Raw genomic sequence first — 18372 nt, forward strand, 5'->3', positions numbered from 1 at the left:
CCCTTATTAGATTTTGTATTTATAACCCTGTATTCACCTGACCAAAAGTCTTGTTCCTCCTGCCACTGAACTTCACTAATTCCCACTATATCTAACTTTAACCTATCCATTTCCCTTTTTAAATTTTGTAATCTACCTGACCGGTTAAGGGATCTGACATTCCACTTTCCGATCCGTAGAACGCCAGTTTTCTTTCTCCTGATAACAACGTCCTCTTGAGTAGTCCCCGCCCGGAGATCCGAATGGGGGACTATTTTACCCCCTGAATATGTTACCCAAGAGGATGCCTCATCGTTTATCCATACAGTAAAGCTGCATGCCCTCGGGAAAAATTACGGCCGTAGTTTTCTCTTGCTTTCAGCCGTTCGCAGTACCAGCACAGCAAGGCCGTTTTGGTTAGTGTTGCAAGGCCAGGTCAATCAATTATCCAGACTGTTGCCCCTGCAACTACTGAAAAAGCTGCTGCCCCTCTGCAGGAACCACACGTTTGTCTGGCCTCTCAACAGATACCCCTCTGTTGTGGTTGCACCTACGGTACGGCCATCTGTATCGCTGAGGCACACAAGCCTCCCCACCAACGGCAAGGTCCATAGTTCATGGGGTGTTTTAAACCACACAAATGCTGATCCTAAACTGAATTTTCGAGAGCGTGTCTTCTTTTTCTGAATGCCACACAATAAATCGTCTAGGAGTAGATTGTGTATAATGTATGTGTTCCAGTTATTGTGAAAGACGATGTGTAGCAAGTATTCGTCGGTCGTAATCAGGATAATTTCGCATTTGGCTGTAACTGCTGACCATTAACATAGGATATTTTTTAGTGATTACTTGACAACTCTTCTACATCAGACACATATGTTTTGTCAGCATAAATCATGGCGGAGGATTATTCAAGTTTGCTTCACTGGTTTTGCGGTACTACCTCTCTCTAGTATTATATCGCTTTTACTTATCACCAATTGGGAATTAATGTTGACTATTGAAAACGAGTGATGTGAAGTGATCTTTAGAAGTTCTTCTTCATTTCTAATATTTGTGGGCCTGTTTCGCAATTCACAGTGATTTTCTCAATTTTTAGCGTAAAGTAAGGTTTAATACATTGCCAATCCTATGAAACATTACAGTATCTTTCATAGTGATAACTGTTTCAGAAGAAATAACACACTAAAACAGCAATTGTCTTCTGTCGCTACAGCTGTCAACTTGCGTTTGCAAGTTTAAATGCATATGGAAGATTATCTAGAAGAAGTTAGTACACGTAAGCTGGTCTTTGGAAAATGCTCCTTTTGTCCATGACCTAAGTTCTTTGAAACCCAAAAGTTGTATCGTTGACTGAAGCATGTACCAAGGAAGAAGGATAGCGTGATGTTTGATTGTTAGTACAGTGTTGTGTTTAAAAACGTTGACATGAGCAGTACTGAAGTGTATGTCACTTATCTAGAGAAAGAAGGCCCATTTTTGAAACTATGGGTGCAACTCAACAGGTCAAGTGCTATGTTCGTGGAAAAACTTATACGCCAGTACACGGATCAGTTCGAAAGAGGCCTCTTCGTAACTCATCCTTCAGCTCTAATAGTCGGTGGCATCTGTTGTGCGAAATACATCGATGGAGTTTACTACAGGGCACGAATAATCAGCCTCGCAAACGTGTCAGAAGGGGAGATTTATGTACAGTTTTGCGATTTTGGAAATAAGGAAGTGGTTCCAGTTAGTAATATTAGAAATGTGCAGGTGCGTGCTGGTGATCCGCAACCACCTTTGGTTGCAGTTCCGGACCAGGCTACGGAATTTTATCTCGCTGGTGTACTGCCACCTCAAGGAGGAGAGTGGGAAGATTCTACAGTTGAGCATATAAGACAAAAACTTGGCTATGAAGAGTTTCAGGGCGTTATTGTTGGAGAAACTGCTAGAAGAAAGATACTGGCATTGTACTCTTCTGGAGGTATAGATATTTCACAGGTTCTGATTCAGGAAGGTTTGGCGGTTTCTATTACACCCAGTGCACAACAGATGATCAGTCAAAGTTTGCATACTCCTCAGTCTGTAACCCACAAAGTTAATGTTAATGCACCCACAGCCCCTTGGCAGACTTTCACGCCCCCGCCGTCTATAAACCGTGTTGCCAATATTAGGCCCAATCCAGCATACCAAGTTGAAACAATGCGGGCTGCCAGAACCAATGTCAATATGAAGAAAAACCCTGTGCAACAGGGCAGTGGAAGAGTCTTTGGAGTACCTGTTTTGGAAGTTAACTCAGAGCATTTGGTATATGTATCATTTGTGGACGATGGCCCTCTTGCATTTTCTGTCCAGTTAAAGGCTTTTGAAGATCAGCTTGCCAGCATGTCGAATGAAATAAATGACAATCCTCCACAGCCAATGCTGAAGCCATTGCTCCCAGGTTCAGTGTGTTTAGGAAGATTTTCGGAAGATCATTTGCTTTGTCGTGCTGTTGTCATGAGTGTAATGGATGACAGGTGTATGGTATATTATGTAGATTTTGGGAATTCAGAAGTTCTTCCTTATTCAGAAATATACGAAATTCCAGACAAATACATGAACCTAAAGTCTATGGCACTTAGATATTCTCTTGCAGGGATAAGGGATATTCCTTTAAATGATGATCTCAAAGATGAATTCAAGAAAATAGTGCTAGATAAGTTATTAAAGATGAAGGTAGTTAATCCAGAAGGTCCACCTGTGAAGCAATATTGTGAGTTGTATGTTGATGGTAAAAGTGTTAAAGACTTGCTACTTGAAAAACTAAGAGTTCAGCAACTGTCTAAGGGGTACAAAAAAATGGCGCTACCTGCTGTGGGCTTAATTGAGAATGTTTATGTTTCTTATGTTGAATCAGTTTCAAGTTTTTATGTTCAGTTGGAAGCCAATGTCAGTGGACTGACAAATATTATGAATTATTTGGCTTCATATTGCAACAGAACCCAGGTTCAAGGATTTTCTCACACACAGTTGCAAGTTGGTATGCCATGTTGCGCATTGTTTGCAAATGATGGCCGTTGGTATCGTGCAAAAATTAAGAGTATTGAATCTAATATGGTGCATGTTTTTTATGTGGATTACGGTAATTCTGATACTGTGCCCATTAGCTCTCTGTGCAAAATTGAACCAACACTTCTAAGCCAGCCTCCTGAGCAGGCCATCCACTGTATACTTAATGGTTATGAACACCGTGGTGCTGAAGACGATCTTTCGGCAACATTTGAACTTGCTGTGATAGAAAAGTTGCTGTCAATGAAGGTATTGAAACACATTCCAGGTGGCATAGTGGTTGATCTTTATGACACCACCGTTCAGCCAGTGAAGAATATATCTGATTTGCTGACTGTAGCACAAACAAAGGCAGAAACAGCTGCAGCTCCTGCTGAATTGGACAGAGGTAAGATATGTGCTTGTATGTATATGTCTGACTTGGAAGTCCCGTATTTTATAATATATCATTTGTAAAAAGTGTGACTGCATTAAATTGCTCATGCATGGATGTTCTATTCCACCTCTGCTAGCGAGGAAAAGTGTTAAAAGTAAGTTTCTTCTTATCAATCTGTTGTGTATAAATTTTGTAATGTTAGTATTTAATATCGCCGCTGTTGTGAACTTTATCATTGGTACCTTGGGAAGAACGCAGGCCAAGTATACGTTCATGAAGTGTGACTTGTATGTAAATGGGATCTACAATATTGTTCTTTGTACTTTATATTTTAACTTGGCTATGGTTGTGTATCTTGTTAACAATATCTCATTTAGTTTTTGTTAATGATAGCTTAGAGGGATTATGGAAGTGTCCGATTCCACCCGTCTGCTTTGACCCATGACATCACCAATATGGTGGAAATGGCTATTCTAAGCATCTCAAAATATGGTGCCTTTGATGTCACTACATACACATGGCAACAAACACGAAAATACATATAAATAAGACAGTAACATCTCCCTCCAAAACTACAATTAAACTAATGGGACAGATGTGAGAAATTGGGAGTTCTAGAGAGGGGACAAACTAAATATAACAGTTAAAAAAACCACGACCCCAAAACACACAAAATGATGACAAAAAATTTTTTTTTTTTTTAATTACAGGAATTGACACTTCCCTTGACCTATATAGGCCAACCCCAGCTGACGATACCAAAACACCAACACCTACAGCAAAAACTAAGGAAATTGGAATCAGACATTTCCCTTCACCACAGCTGATGATACGAAAACATGGATACCTACATATAAAACTACGAAAATAGGACTCGGCCATTTTCCGTGACCAGTATAGGTCAACCATAACTATTGATACGAAAAAACCAACACCTACAACTACGGAAAACAAAAAAAACACACACACACACACACACACACACACACACACACACACACACACACACACACACACACAGGGCGCTATCAAACACAAGAAGACATCTACAAACACAACCAACTCTTAAACTCCACGCTGTAATGATGTCACACACCACAACACCGTTATGTCATGGGTCAAAGCAGATGGGTGGAATCTGACACTTCAGTTGACCTACCTTGGATACCTTTTTTTTTAAAACCCTTGATTTATTTTTTTAGTCAACAGTTGTTGGACTAGATTGATGATGTATTCCGTCTCTTCTGTCTTATACTATTACTACTGTTGCATTCACCATCTTGTATACTAGTCTTGATTGGCTCCTATTATATTTGTGCCCTCTAACACTTCTTCCATGGTACTAAATCAAGTAGGTGCTATTCTTAGACAGTATAGTAGATGGACCATTATCGTGTCTCTTCTAGGTGTTTCCATTGGCTTCTATTCTCATCTTTACTACTCTGTTTGTTTTCAACTTAATTTTTAACCGTCTTTGATGGCCCTGCATCTAGTGTTTCTCTCTCTCTCTCTCTCTCTCTCTCTCTCTCTCTCTCTCTCTCCCCTCTCCTTCCCTCTCTCCTTTTTTATTTATTTTATTGTTTAAGATATTTCTGGTAGTTCACACTGCATTTAACAACTCTACTCCAGATGTGCACTGTCAGGAACTTACTCCTCAGTACCATATCAATATGTGATATCAGAAAACTGTTTGATTAAAGAAGACTTTTTACATCTCTGTAAGTCTACTTCTAATAGCTTCCTTGCTTCACCCACCTTATTATACTGACTTTCCTCTACAAGGAAATTTTTTTGCATCTTCCACTACTGTGATTCCCAGGGCATTACAGGAGCATCAGATTACATCCATCTGCTTTGACCCATGGCATCATCAATGCGGCAGAAGCAGCTACTTCCAGTGTACACAAAATGATGACAATGACATCACTAAGTACACATGCTAACAAATGCAAATAAAAGTAAAAAGACACAAAAATGTCACTGCTGACGTTTTGCTAACAAATTTATCAGTAAGTTAGGTAGAAGTACAGTCTTCCTGTGCTCTCTGTTGCCCTGTTTCTGTTTTAACAATATTTCCAATTGTTTTACTTTTATTATCAGAGGTGCTAATCTCACACATGATGCACATACTTCTCGAATTTTTAATAACTTTTCTTAATAAGTGCAGTAGTTTTTATAATGTTTGACTATTCCTGGATCATTTCTTTTTTCTGTTTACAAGACACTTTTATCCCTTTAGTATGCCATGGCTTTTTAGATGGTTTCTTAAATTATGTTTCACCCTTTTCTGAGGAAACTGTTTTCAAATATTCTCACAGAGATATCATGAAAGAGGTTAAATTTTAAATTAGCATCAGGTTCCCTGAACACCTCATCACACTAACTGTTGCAAGCTTTCCCTAAAATTTGCAATTTTCAAAGTGTTAATTGAATCCACTATTTTGGAGGATTGTTTGCATTGCTGTATGGAGCTGTGTCATATACTGTAACTAGCTGTGCACCATGATCAGACAGGCCATTCTTAACACAAAAAGTTTTTATTTGATTAAATTTATCTTGGTCTGTAAAAACATTATCTATCAGTATGCTGCTTTACTATACCACCTGAATAGGAAATTCAATAACTTATGTCAAATTGAAAGAACCAAGTAATACTTTAAGGTCAAACTTTCTATCAGACTCTTTCGGAAAATATACATTGAAATCCTTATAAACAAAATTTGCTTTCCTCTGACAGATCGCACAACAAAGAATCAGTTTTTCAAAAATAGCTGAAAATTTCCCAATGGGGACCTATACATAGCTACAATTACAAAAGTACCATTATTTAGTTTAAGCTCACATGCACGTTCTTCTGTACATTGCTCTACACAAAACTTTTTAGTTCCTAAATTTTTTACAGTATCATAAATTTTAACATTATGGCAACTCCTCTCTGCATAGTGTCTTTACTTACATGTGCTGAAAGTGTGTGTACACCTACCTTTACCTTTTCCATATCTGTGACTGTATGATGTTCAGACAGGCGTATTACACCTATTCCACCTGCAGTTTCTAAATCTTCTAAACAAACAAGAAGCTCATCTACTTTGCTTTATAATTATCTGATATTCTGATGTGATGTAGTAATGTTATTTTTACTGTGCTTTTATGAGAATCTTGTAACTTACTAACATTATTTTTCATTGTACTTTTATGAGAATCTTGTGATATTTTAACATGTCTAGTACCTGCCTAGAGGATCTATCCCATTATGAGCTGTACTACTGGATACATATCTGTTCAGCTCATGGTGAATTATTCTTTTCAACTTGAGCCATAGCACTACGTGCTCCGGCCCTGTTCTGGAAGTGTCAAGTTCCTCATTGAGATATGACACTACTGGTTTTTCAATTAACTTACAGAACATGTAAATCGAAATCGTTCTGCTTGTTTTGGTTGTCCTTGGTATTTTGGTAATCACTGTTACCACAACAACATCAGGGTCACTGATTCCAGTTTTGAGTTGGGAATTATCAGAGAGTTCAGCTCTATTGATTGCTATTAGATTAAATATCTTTCCCTCATGAGTGAGATTCCTAATTATCTGTACCAGGTAGTTTTCAGAGAAGGCATTTAGTAACATTTCGCAGGATGTCTTATCACACTCACCACTAACAGAACCGTAATTTTCCCAATTGATCATTGGATGATTAAAATGTCCACTGATGACTACAGTATGATTGGGGAACTTACGTAAAGTTGCTTAAATTGTATTCTGTTCAGTGTTATGGAGAGCAAATTAGTACAGCTTGGTTTAATTTGTATGGTAAGCAAGAGTGATCAGGTCTCTCTATTTCATATTAATCTATGTTATCTGTGTATTGTGATAGCATTTATTTTTCTAACAGCAGTTACATGGAACGAAACAAAAGTAAACCAAAAAATGGAGCAAAAATCAGACCAGAAAGATTGTGCATCTCATTCTCTGTAAGTCACGCAGTACTTGTAGATGTGGTGAGGGTAGAGGAGTGTATTATTTCACCAGTGCGGACTTCTTCAGAACAGTTGGTTGCCCATATCTCTCTGAAACAGTATTTTCTGCAGAAGTATGCATTTGCATAATATTTTAAATTAGATAATGGGAGATTTGAAGGACAGGATAAATATTGTTAGACTGAGTTAATACTCTGTACAGCTCTCATTAAACTAAATAAATGGAAAATAATGTTACTACATGCTCATGACTGTACTAAACCATGATCTGCTTTTCCTCACTCTATATTTATCAAGGAGAAATGACAAATTTGTAGGCATACCATTATTTTTCCACTACTTGCATTTCAGGACTTGTGTGTTCTCTTCACCTTTCTCATCTATAAAAAGATAGTAAGGTATTCATTTTGTACTTCACTTCCTCTGTTCGCATTTTCAGCAATTTCTTGCCAATGTAATTGTGTGTGTTAAGTATTTTATGCTGTGGATCTTAGGATCCATGAAGCACTTGTGGGATCTGTGCTCTTCTATCAACAGAAGTATGCTATTGTCCGGCCACTCCATCACCAGGAAAAACACTATTAAAAAACCCCCACCACTCACGTGTGAAAAATAGCATACTACGGCAAATCAAGTGTACTTTATCTGCCTGGCGCTAGTGCCAGGCTGGAGAGGGTCCAAAGTTTCCTCGATGGTCCACTCTAAAACCGACAACCAGCGAAGCGCTTCAGTCAACACCTGCAAATGTGACCAGTGCATGACCGAAAGCCATTTGCACATGCATGCCTAGTGTTTAACACCATAGAGAATTCTCATTCACGATGGGGCATTTGCTTGTGTTCACTTCAGTGGAAAGAGGCTTTAATGAGCATTATTTGGGGACCTGCAGGAACTCGGCAGCATAAAGCTTGCTCAGGCCACCTGGGCTCTCTGGGTGGACTTTGTTGAGGGAAGGCTAGTACAGTCCCTACCAGTAATCAAGTAATCATCACATTGGATTAATACCTTTATTGGGAAAGATTTTTAAACAATTCGTTAACTATCAATTGTCTGGAGTACAGAAAACTGTGCTTTCAGGGATACCACTCCACTCTGGTTAATCTACCCAGTTGTAGGCAGCTGTACAGGGAGCCTTCCTCCATAAACACACTTTGAGTGTCTTTTTTTATTTTGAGAGGAAAACCTGTGATAGAACTTGTACACTTTTTCCTTCTCACAACGTCCTTCTGAGCTAATGCTGTTTGCATTGTAGAATCAGATAGGCCCTGTCAGTTCCTCATGATAATAGTTTACCCCAAGAAAATGTACACAACTCTCTTTTCGCCATAACAACCAACAACATTATGTATGCAGTATTACAGACCAATGTCCCTAACATCTTTTTTTCTGCATAATCCTTGACCACATTCTCATTTTGAATGTAGTAAATTTTCTTGAGACCTAGAATCTTGTGTCCACTAATCACCCTCCCCCCCCCCCCCACCCCCACACCCCACCCCCTGCCCCTCCCCTGTGGGTCCAGGGCTTGCAATAGGCCCGAGATATTCCCGCCTGTTGTAAGAGACAACTAAAAGGAGTCTCTCATGTTTCGGCCTTTATGTGATGGTCCCCTGTAGGGTTTGACCTCCATATATCAAAATTTTCCCAAAGAGCGAGCCAATTGCGAAAGGTGGCATCAGGGCAGATGACACGCCATGGAGCGTAGTACGTCATCTCTTGCTGGTGGTCTGCTGCCAGCAGTCTGTAAATGGACAAAGTCTAATTTTAGTGCTAAGAAATATGACCCCAAGTCGTTCCCCTCCCTGGCCACACCATGGGAGGAATGCCAGGCTAAGTATGGCAGCGAAGCTTATTCACCCTGGTCCCTTGCATTTATGAGAGTTTATGGAGAATCTTTTATGTCCATGAATCCTCAGTTTTTTTTTTTTGTAGCATTTGTAGGACAAGTTTGGGGAGGTGGAGGGCTTGTCCAAAGTGCGCTCTGGGTCAGTTTTGATAAAAACAGCATCCTCTGCCCAGTCACGGGCATTACTCGCTTGTGGCAAGTTGGGGGATGTTTCTGTTACCATCGTGCCCCATAAGAGCTTGAATATGGTCCAGGGTGTTACATTCCACAGGGACCTTCTTTTGCAGTCTGGCGACGAGCTGCGTGCCAGTTTGGCCAATTTAGTGCGGCGAGGTGTTAAATTCGTCCGGCGCATCCATCGAGGGGCCAAGGGATAACCAGATTGCCACCAGAGCCTTCATCTTGGCCTTCGAGAATGACACATTGCCCGAGAAGGTCAAGGTGATGGTCTGCTGCTGTGACGTCAAGCCATATATCCCTCCTCCGATGCGGTGCTTTAAGTGCTGAAAGTTTGGCCATATGTCTTACCGCTGTTCTTCCAGCCCTACCTGTCAAGATTGTGGATCTCCATCACATCCCAGTACTCCATGTGCCTTGCCTCCCATCTGTGTCGACTGTGGAGAGCATCATTCGCCCTGCTCACCAGATTACAGGATTTTACTGAAAGAGGGGAAAATTGTGGAATATAAGACCCTGGGCTGACTGACCTACACTGAGGCTAAGATGAAATTTGAGTGCCTGCATCCTGTGGCTATGATTTCTTATGCCGCCGCTACAAGAACAGTTGTCGCCCCCATTAGTTCCTCGCATTCCAGTCGCCTCTCTGAACCAGAAGACTACACCTGCCCCCTTGATAGTGGGGGGGGGGGGGGGTGGCACTTCCCTCCCTGTTGCTCCCACACCACCTACTTCGCGAGCAACACCCCCCCCCCCCCCCAACTATTGGGGATATCAGTTCCCACTTTTGAGCTGGAGAAGCATAATCTTCTTTGGCTCCTCTCGCTAGGAAGGGGTCCCTTGGGTCACTCCCTTCCCAGGTTTCTGCTAGTGGGAAAGATGACACCCGCCATTGACTGAAGAGCCCTAAAGCAGCTGGTTGTAGGGCTTCATGCTCATCCACAATCCAGGTGACTGAATCAGTAAAGTCCTCTCAGCCAGGGAAACCCAAGGAGCAGCGAGATAAATCCAAAACAAAGGTCCCCAAGAGTGAGGGAATTGTGGCAAGACCAAGGGGCTTGTGGTGGCACCCACACCACCCCTTCCTACAAGCTCTGCATCTGCAGATGAGGTGGAGATTCTGGTGTCTGCTGAGGACATACAGGGTGTTACAAAAAGGTATGGCCAAACTTTCAGGAAACATTCCTCACACACAAAGAAAGACAATATGTTATGTGGACATGTGTCCGGAAACACTTACTTTCCAAGTTAGAGCCTATTTTATTACTTCTCTTCAAATCACACTAATCATGAAATGGAAACACATAGCAACAGAATGTACCAGTGTGACTTCAAACACTTTGTTACAGGAAATGTTTGAAATGTCCTCCGTTAGCGAGGATACATGCATCCACCCTCCGTCGCATGGAATCGCTGATGCAGCCCTGGAGAATGGCGTATTGTATCACAGCCGTCCACAATACGAGCACGAAGAGTCTCTACATTTGGTACTGGGGTTGCGTAGACAAGAGCTTTCAAATGCCCCCATAAATGAAAGTCAAGAGGGTTGAGGTCAGGAGAGCGTGGAGGCCATGGAATTGGTCCGCCTCTACCAATCCATCGGTCACCGAATCTGATGTTGAGAAGCGTATGAACACTTCGACTGAAATGTGCTGGAGCTCCATCGTGCATGAACCACATGTTGTGTCGTACTTGTAAAGGCACATGTTCTAGCAGCACAGGTGGAGTATCCTGTATGAAATCATGATAACATGCTCCATTGAGTGTAGGTGGAAGAACATGGGGCCCAATCAAGACATCACCAACAATGCCTGCCCAAACGTTCACAGAACATGTTAACACAAGCACCGAAGTCGACATTACCTTCCTTCAATTGGGCCAACTGGTTGTGAATCGAGGAAGTACAGTACATACTGATGAAACTAAAATGAGCTCTAACATGGAAATTAAACGTTTCTGGACACATGTCCACATAACATCTTTTCTTTATTTATGTGTGAGGAATGTTTCCTGAAAGTTTGGCTGTACCTTTTTGTAACACCCTGTAGATCTCGCCAGACCCTCAGACACAATGGATATAGACTGCTGAGATAAGTCGTTAGCACCAGGTGACCCTGAGGTGTACACTGCCTCATTGAGTTCCATGCCTTCCCAGTCTCATGATGCTGTCATCCTCCAGTGGAATTGTGGCGGTTTTTTCCACCACCTGGCTGAGCTATGGCAACTGTTAAGCTTTATACCTGCTTTTGCATTGCCCTCCAGGAAACCTGGTTTCCAACAATGTAGATCCCTGCCCTCCGCAGCTATAATGGATATTACAGTAGTGACTATAATCGAGTGTCAGGTGGAGTTTGCATTTATGTCCTAAACTCAGTCTGTAGTGAAACTGTGCCCCTCAAACCACTCTTAAAGCTGTGGCTGTCAGAATACGGATGACACAGGAAATAACTGTCTGCAATGTATATCTTCCTCCAGATGGTGCAGTATACCTGAATGTATTAACTGCACTGATTGATCAGCTCCCTAAACCTTTCCTACTCTTGGGAGATTTTAACGCCCATAAACCCTTTCTGGTGTGACACCATGGTTACTTGCCGAGGCAGAGATGTCGAAACTCTAATGTCTCAGTTCGACATCTGCCTTTTAAATGCTGGGGCCGCCACACATTTCAATCATGCTCAAGGTAGTTACTCAGCCATTGATTTATCAATTTGCAGCCCAGGACTTCACCCATCTATCCATTGGAGAGAAAGTGATGACCTGTGTGGTAGTGACCACTTCCCCATCTTCCTGTCACTGCCCCAGCATCAGCCCCAGGGATGCCTGCCCAGATGGGCATTAAACAAGGCGGATTGGGAAACTTTCATCTCTGATGTCACTGTTGACTCTCCCCCACGTGGTAACATAAATGTGATGGTTGAGCAGGTGACTACCACAATCGTTTCTGCGGCAGAAAATGCGATCCCTCGCTGTTTAGGGTGCCCCCAGGGTAAAACAGTCCCTTGGTGGTCGCCGGAATTCACTGAGGGAATTACAGAGTGTCAGTGAGCTCTTCAGTGACATAAGCAGCACCCGTCCCTAGAGCATCTGATAGCCTTAAGTGGCTCTGTGCCCATGTACGCTGGCTTATAAAACGACAGAAATGGGAGTGTTGCAAGAGGTACGTGTCGACCATTGGGTGCCACACATCACCTTTCCAAGTCTGGATGAAGATCAGACATCTTTGTGGATACAAGATCCCAACAGGTGTCCCTGGCGTTACCATCAATGGCGTGCTATTTAGCGATGCAAACGCGATTGCCGAGCACTTTGCTGAGCTCTATGCTTGAGCCTCTGCATCAGAGAACTACCCCCCAGCCTTTTGCACACTCAAATGGTGGATGGAAAGGAAAGTCCTCTCGTTCACTACCTGCCACAGTGTACCCTATAATGCCCCATTTACAGAGTGGGAGCTCCTCAGTGCACTTGCACATTGCCCCGACACAGCTCGTGGGCCAGATCGGATCCACAGTCAGATGATTAAACATCTCTTGTCTGACTACAAGCGCCATCTCCTCATAATCTTCAACCGGATCTGGTGCAATGCCGTCTTTCCTTCGCAAAGGCGGGAGAGCATCATAATTCCAGTGCTCAAACCTAGTCAAAACCCACTTGATGTGGGTAGCTATCGACCTATCAACCTCACCAATGTCCTCTGTAAGCTGCTGGAACATATGGTGTGTTGGAGGTATGGTTGGGTCCTGGAGTCACGTGGCCTACTGGCTCCATGTTAGGGCAGCTTCCACTATGGTCGCTCTACCACTGATAATTTTGTGTTCCTCAAGTCTGCCACCCGAACAGCCTTTTCCAGACACCAACACGTAGTTGCCATCTTTTTTATCTATACAAAGCGTATGACACCACCACCACCACATATCTTTGCCACATTATATGGGTGGGGTCTCAGGGGCCTGCTCCAGATATTTATCCAGAATTTCCTGCCGCTTCGTACTCTCCGTTTCCAAGTTGGTGGCTCCCATAGTCGTCCCCCCCCCCCCCCCCCCCCCCCCCCCGCCATATACAGAAGAATGGTGTCTCTCATGGCTCTGTATTGAGTGTATCACTATTTTTAGTGGCCATTAATGGTGTAGCAGCAGCTGTAGGGCCGTCTACCTCACCCTCTCTGATGCAGACGACTTCTGCATTTCATACTGCTCCATGCTCCACCAGTACTGGTGTTGCTGAGCAGCATGTACAAGGAGCCATCCACAAGGTGCAGTCATGGGCTCTCGCCCATGGCTTCCAGTTTTCGCCCGCGAAGTCGGATGTCATGAACTTCTGTCGATGTCATACTGTTCATGATGATCCACTCACTGTATTGGAGACATATCGCTTCTTAGGACTGGTTTTCGACCCCCGATTGACTTGGCTACCTCACCTTTGTCAGCTTAAGCGGAAGTGCTGGCAGCATCTCAGTGCCCTCCGCTGCATGAGCAACACCAACTGGGGTGCAGATTGCTGTACGCTGCAGCAGCTCTACAAAGCCCTTGCTCAATCCCACCTTGACTATGGGAATCAGATTTATCGTTCAGTGGCGCCCTCAGCGTTGTGTGTACTCTACCCACCGCATGACTGTGGCGTTTGCTTAGCGACAGGAGCTTTTAGAACAAGTCCGGTGAGCTGTGTCCTGGTGGATGCCGGAGTCCCTCCATTGTTGATCTGACATGCACAACTGCTCGCCAGTGCCGTTGCACACATTTGTAGTTCTGAGCATCTTAAATACTGTCTCTTTTTTTTCCACCCGCGGTAGTTCATCTCCCGCATTAGTGGCCCAGGTCAGGGCTAACGATTGCGGTTTGCGTGCGATCCCTTCTGTCTGAACTGGAGTCCTCCTTCTCTTTACTACCTCCCATCCCTCCACGGTGTACAGCTAGGCCGCAGATTCATCTGGACCTTTCGCATGACCGTAAGGACTCAGTTACTCCTGCCACTCTCCGCTGTCACTTCCTCTCGATTCTTGAAGTGTTCTGGGGTTCTGAAGTGGCTTACACAGACAGCCTGATGGCTGATGGTCAAGTTGGCTTCACCTACGTTCTCAGTGGCCATTTTGAACAGCATTCCTTGCCCGATGGCTGCAGTGTATTCACTGCAGAGCTGTTGGCTATCTGTCATGCACTTTAGTATATCAGTTCATGCCCCGGGGAATTGTTTCTTCTGTGTACTGACTCCTTGAGCAGCCTACAAGCTTTCGACCAGTGATACCATCACCATCCTTTGGTAGCATCCATCCAGGAGTCCACCTATGCCCTGGACTGGTACCATCGTTCAGTGGTGTTTGTGGTGACCCTGGGACACGTTGGCATCCCAGGCAACGGTGCCTGGTTAGCAATGGCCCATATTCTGATGCACTGTCCCACAGTCAGTGCCCAGTGCGAAATATTGGGTTACCGGACTCGTTGCCGCTAATTTTATGTGACATTGTCTCATCGGCTGGTTTAGTTTTACGTTTGATTCTTGAGGGTGAGTTTTATCATTTGATATAAGTTCTAGCGCATGTCCTTTGTCCCTCTGTGTCCTCCACCCTAGTGCTTCTAGGATGTAGGTTTTAATGTGTTGCAGAGTGGCTGGCTTCTCCTTTTTATTCTCATGGTCAGCCAGCCATGGTAATCTGCTTTGTTGTTTTAATCTCTTCATCCCGTTTCTTGTGTTTCTGTGGTTTTCTTGTCCTCTTTTGTCCATTTACATGTTTGTTGCCCTTCATCGTTCTTGTGATTTTTTATTTCATTCCGCTTTTTGAGTTGTCAGTTTTGTTTGTTTTATTCTCACTCATGTGGCATTGTTTTATTCTGAAAAAGGGATTGATGACCTTGTAGTTTGGTCCCTTTCCCCCTCTTTTAATTCCAACCAACCACAAATCAGCATGGTTTTAGACAGCATCGATTATGCAAAACTCAGTGTGCCCTTTTCTCACATGATATACTGTGAAATATGGATGCAGAGCAGAAGGCAGAGTGCTTATTTCTAGATTTCCGGAATGTGTTTGATATGGTGCCCCACTGCAGTCTGTTCAAGAAGGTACTTACATATGGAATAGGTTCACAGTGTTTTGAGCGACTCTAAGACTTCTTAAGTTGTAGCATCCAGTACATTGTCCTCAACAGTGAGTGTTCATCAGAGGCAAGGATGTAGTAAGAAGTGCCACAGGGAATTGTGATAGAACCACTATTATTCTCTATATACATAAATGATTTGGTGGACTAGGTGGGCAGCAATTTGCTGATGTTTGCTGATGAGTTGAGTTGAGTGACTAAGAGGATACAAGATGACTTAGACATAATTTCCAGTTGGTGTGATGAATGACAGCTGGCTCTAAATTTAGAAAAATGTAAGTTAATATGTATGAGTAGGAAACACAAACCCATACTGTTTGGACACAGCATTGGTAGTGTCCTGCTTGATACAGTCATGTCGTTTAAATATCTTGGTGTAACGTTGCAAAGCGATACGAAATGGAATGAGCATGTAAGGATTGTGGTAGCGAAGGTGAATGGTTGAGTTCGGTTTATTGGGAAAATTTTATGAAACAGTGATTCATCTGTTAAGGAAACTGCATATAGGATGCTAATGCGACCTATTCTCGGGTACTGCTGGAGTGTTGGGATCTGTACCAGGTTGGATCAAAGGAAGACTTGAAGCAATTCAGAGGCAGGCTGCCAGGTTTGTTACTGGTAGGTTTAAACAACATGCAAGTGTTACAGAAATGCTTCAGAAACTCAAATGGGAATCCCTGGAGGGAAGGTGACTTTTTTTTTTTGAGGAACACTGTGTTGAGAACATTTAGAGAGCCTGCATTTGAAGCTGACTGAGGAACTACTCTACTGCTGCCAACATACATTGCGTGTAAGGACAACGAAGATAGGATACGAGAAATCAGGGCTCATATGGGGCAAATAGACAATTCGTTTTTCCCCTACTTTATTTGCAAGGGGAATAGGAAAGGCAATTACTACTAGTGATACAGGGTGCCTTCCGCCATACTCTGTATGATGGATTGTGGAGTATCTATGCAGGTGTGGATGTAGATGTAGAAAAGTGCAGGCCAGTGTTTCTTATTTGTAAATGATTTATCAGTTTTCTTGTCCCACCAACTCAGCTTGACATCATGTCGAATTAAGTTGGGAGAGGGAAAAAAAATTTTTGGTTTTAAATTATCATAAAAAAAAATGATTATAGAGTTGTTGTTGGTGCTGTCGTTGTATTTTACCTGAACTCTCACGAACAGCATGATTTTGACTTTTAATAATGCAGTTATATTTATGATCTAAATGTATTCGAATTTCACTTTTCAGGGAGTTGATCCCATTCTGAACCTTACCAAACTAACCTGGAAAGTAGACAGGTCTCATCTTCTGCAGTTTTTCAAAGTCCCAACTTCAATACAGTTGTGTATACATATCTATAAGGCAGACTTATCGAAAGATTAAAATTTAGAACATAGCTGCTCTTCAGCAACAGTGGATGCAAATGAATGATATGAGAATATCAGCCAACTAGTTGCAGCAAGTATAAATGTCTATTAACAACCCTTGAACATGCTTTCAACAGTTGTAAAATTGTATTCTTCAGAAGTACATAGACAGAGTGAGGAATTTTTTTCACATCACCGTTAAAATACACTATGAGTGAATACACTAAGCAGATTCAGAAGGATGTAGGCTGCGGTAGGTACTGGGAGATGAAGAGGCTTGCACAGGATAGAGTAGCGTGGAGAGCTGCATCAAACCAGTCTCAGGACTGAAGACCACAACAACATCGTTTAAAAGAATTATCAAGCTGTAAAGGATGTACAAAACCACTGGATCGAAATGTAATAAACAAAAAATTACTTCCATGTAAAATCACATACTGGTGGTGACAAATTTCAGATTAAACCAGCTCATGTCAAATGACATGGTTACATATGCCATCATTAAAACCAAATTAGAGCCATGAAAAAACAGAATACTAATGTATGTGGAGATGTTCCCACAGATGAGACATTAAATATTATCAAGAAAAACTTACAGCAAAATAGGAAATTTTCTGAAATACAAATTGCTGAACTAATAAGTTTATTACAAGTCAGTCTCAAACATAATTATTTCACCTTCAGTGGCAAAATGTATGTACACCCATACGACAGCAATGGATAGCCCTCTTACTGGAATCCTTGCTTAGCCCTCTTACTGGAATCCTTGCTGACATTTTCATAAATTCTTGCCTCTGATCATAACTTCAAAGAACTAGATTTGTTGTTTAGTACTTTCAGCATGTTTCATGATAAAATTTAAAGTGGTGAGTTTAATTTTCTTGATCTCACAATTTCAGTAGTAGGTAATAATTTTAGCTTTAATGTTTTCAGCAAGCCTACATATTTGGATAATATTATTCTAGCTGATTGTGCCCAACCCCTTGCACGCAAGTTTGCATTGTTCCTTGCTGCTACTGACTAAATCATCAAAAAGAAAACTTCCCTAAACTGATCCACGTTATGGTGAAATACAACCAGTGCCACCAAAGTGATAAATGGTAAACGAATTTCTGTTCCTTTCCTAGGAGATGTAACTTATAGGAAAAAACACTTATTAGTGAGTAAATACAAATCGAATGTAACTTTTTTCACTGACAATAGCTTAAAGAAAAATGTTGTGCATGCAGTCAACAATGTTAACAGTCCCGTTTTGAATTCAGGTGTTTATGGAATGAATTGTAATAATTGCCCTTGTTACTATATGTGGTAGGTCATTCTGTCAGGGCAATTGAAGTAATATTTTTATTTTTTTATTTTGAAGGTCATCAGTCTTCTGAATATTTTGTTGTGGCTCACCATGAGTTTCACAGTAGCAATGGCAACTTATGTCTTCAATTATTTGCTGGATGTATTATAACCTCTATCTTCCTCTTCAGTTTTTATTCTCTACAGAACTGTCTGATACAATGGAAGTTACTCCCTGATGATGTAACATATGTC

At 42.0% G+C, this 18372-nt stretch overlaps 1 protein-coding gene across 1 annotated transcript in view; it reads left to right on the forward strand.

The window, feature by feature from the left end:
• The first annotated feature begins 1392 nt into the window (after positions 1–1392).
• The window catches only part of LOC126175036 (uncharacterized), a 215493-nt gene continuing 198513 nt past the window's right edge, over positions 1393–18372 (forward strand). The window contains exon 1 of the mRNA XM_049921538.1: positions 1393–3397. Coding sequence (XP_049777495.1) covers positions 1408–3397 — 1990 coding nt within the window. The 5' untranslated portion in view covers positions 1393–1407. The remainder of the gene's footprint in view (positions 3398–18372) is intronic.

The sequence above is a fragment of the Schistocerca cancellata genome, chromosome 3 (genome assembly GCF_023864275.1).
Source record: "Schistocerca cancellata isolate TAMUIC-IGC-003103 chromosome 3, iqSchCanc2.1, whole genome shotgun sequence".
Taxonomy (NCBI): domain Eukaryota; kingdom Metazoa; phylum Arthropoda; class Insecta; order Orthoptera; family Acrididae; genus Schistocerca; species Schistocerca cancellata.